Source organism: Penaeus monodon, chromosome 5, assembly GCF_015228065.2.
Source record: "Penaeus monodon isolate SGIC_2016 chromosome 5, NSTDA_Pmon_1, whole genome shotgun sequence".
Classification (NCBI taxonomy): Eukaryota; Metazoa; Arthropoda; class Malacostraca; order Decapoda; family Penaeidae; genus Penaeus; species Penaeus monodon.
Window position 1 is genome coordinate 30,679,765 of NC_051390.1, and position 2,500 is coordinate 30,682,264.

Here is a 2,500-nt window from a genome sequence, read left to right on the forward strand (position 1 = left end):
AAGTGGAAGTACTTGTCGATGTAGATGTAGATGTAGAAGTGCGTGTTGTAGTGGAAGTAGTTGTTGATGTTGATGTGGTGGTAGATGTAGACATACTTGTAGTGGATGTTGTAGTTGAACTTGATGAAAAAGTTGATGTAGATGTTGAATTGTGGTAGATGTAGTTGATCAGATACATATGCTTCTGAAGTGACTGTTGACGTGGAGGTACTAGACATTGTGGAAGTATGTGTTGACGGGAGGTCCTTCTTGTGGAAGTACTTGTTGATGTGGATGTAGATGTAGAAGTGCTTGTTGAAGTGGAGGTACTTGTTGATGTAGAAGTGCTTGTTGATGTAGAAGTGCTCGTTGATGTAGAGGTACTTGTTGAAGTGGAAGTAGTTGTTGATGTTGAGTGGTTGGTAGATGTAGACATCTTGTAGTGGATGTTTGTAGTTGAATTGATGAAAAGTTGATGTAGATGTGAAATTTTGGTAGATGTAGTTGACAAGATAATAGTACATTCTGAAAGTAACTGTTGAGTGGAGGTACTAGACATTGTGGAAGTTTATTGTTGAGTGGAGTCCTTCTTGTGAAGACTTTTGATGTGGATGTAGATGTAGAAGTGCTTGTTGAAGTGGAAGTAGATGTAGAAGGCTTGTTGATGTTGAGTAGATGTGCTTGTTGAAGTGGATGTGCTTGTTGAAGTTGAATGCTTGATGATTGAGGTACTTGTAGAAGTACTTGTTGATGTAGAAGTGCTTGTTGATGTAGAAGTACTTGTTGAAGTGGAAGTAGATGTAGAAGTACTTGTTGAAGTGGAAGTAGAGAAGTGCTTGTTGATGTAGATGTACTTGTTGAAGTGGAAGTACTTGTCGATGTAGATGTAGATGTAGAAGTGCGTGTTGTAGTGGAAGTAGTTGTTGATGTTGATGTGGTGGTAGATGTAGACATACTTGTAGTGGATGTTGTAGTTGAACTTGATGAAAAAGTTGATGTAGATGTTGAAATTTTGGTAGATGTAGTTGACAAGATACATATACATTCTGAAGTAACTGTTGACGTGGAGGTACTAGACATTGTGGAAGTTATTGTTGACGTGGAGGTCCTTCTTGTGGAAGTACTTGATGATGTTGAAGTAGATGTAGAAGTGCTTGTTGTAGTCGAAGTACTTGTCGATGTAGAAGTGCTTGTTGTAGTAGAGGTACTTGTTGATGTAGAAGTGCTTGTTGATGTAGAAGTGCTTGTTGATGTAGAAGTCGATGTAGAGGTACTTGTTGATGTGGAAGTGCTTGTTGATGTGGAAGTAGATGTAGATGTGCTTGTTGAAGTTGTGGTAGTGGTAGATGTAGAAGTAGTTGATGTAGATGTAGATGAAGAAGTGCTTGTTGTAGTGGATGTACTTGATGTTGAAGTACTTGTAGATGTAGATGTAGATGTACTTGACGGCATGCATATACAGTCATTAATGCTTGATGGCGTAGTAGTGCTTGTAGTTGTAGTTGAGCAAGCGGGATCCTGTATGAAGTCGATGTCCGCCGTCCATCCCGGCATGAAGTTTCGATCAGTTTTGAAATAAAGTATAATCTCGTTCGTTGTGGATGTGACAGTATGTCCGTCTAGATCGGTGCCGCAGTACCTGTAAGATCATCTAAGAATTTTTGTCTGTTTTTATCCGAGCAGCTGTTCTCTGCAAGAGTTTAACCGGCATATTGTAAATTTATATGTACGGCTAAAAGGATAAACCGCCATTCGCTCAGTCTTACTCTCACCTCATTTGAAGACAGTGAGATCGAAGGTGATAAGTTACTTTTGTGTTTTACTTCCATATTTTTTCATTGAGAACTGTCATGATCTGAGTATATAACATAATTTTACGACATTTTCTTAATCACCAACAGGAGAACTATTGTTTTCTCTAGCTATTAAGGGATATACGATGGAAATACAGAGTGATATAATGCAGCTCACCAATCACCATCAGTCATATCGTCTTTGCGAATCTCTAATCCGTCGTACCAACAAATCTTGACGATGGTTGATGGATCAACGTAATGATCCGTCCTTTCATAAATATTGAAAGTCGTGAAAGATACATTGACTAAGTAACATCCAGGCGCTTGGATTACCTTGGTAAATTTCACCTCTGAAATGTAAATGTGTAAAGCATTTTCAGTTTATCATTACTTAATAAACAAAAAATAATTCAGAAAATAAAATGAAATCACCACTAAAAATTATATTTTAACTTTCTAACATGCTTATTATTTTACTTAATCTTTGCGAGAATAAAAGACGCATATATGCATATATACATATATGAACACACACACACACATAAAACACACACACACACCACACCACACCCACACAATATGTGTGTGGTGAAAAAAAAAAAAAATATATATATATATATATAATAAATATAAAATATATAATATATATATATATATATATATATATATATATATATATATTTGTATATATACACATATATATACATATATATGTATATAAATAT

At 35.9% G+C, this 2,500-nt stretch overlaps 2 protein-coding genes across 2 annotated transcripts in view; both read right to left on the minus strand.

Moving 5' to 3' along the window:
- LOC119573517 (DNA-directed RNA polymerase subunit beta''-like) overlaps nucleotides 1-503 on the minus strand; it is a 1,224-nt gene extending 721 nt beyond the window's left edge. The window contains exon 1 of the mRNA XM_037920732.1: nucleotides 1-503. This exon is cut by the window's left edge and continues 721 nt beyond it. Within this exon, the coding sequence (XP_037776660.1) occupies nucleotides 1-503 (503 nt within the window).
- A 44-nt stretch (nucleotides 504-547) lies between these two features.
- Nucleotides 548-1,024, minus strand: LOC119573518 (cell wall integrity and stress response component 2-like). Its single transcript, XM_037920733.1, has one exon. The coding sequence runs from the start codon at nucleotides 1,022-1,024 to the stop codon at nucleotides 548-550; it is 477 nt and encodes a 158-aa protein (XP_037776661.1).
- Between the last annotated feature and the right edge of the window lie 1,476 nt (nucleotides 1,025-2,500).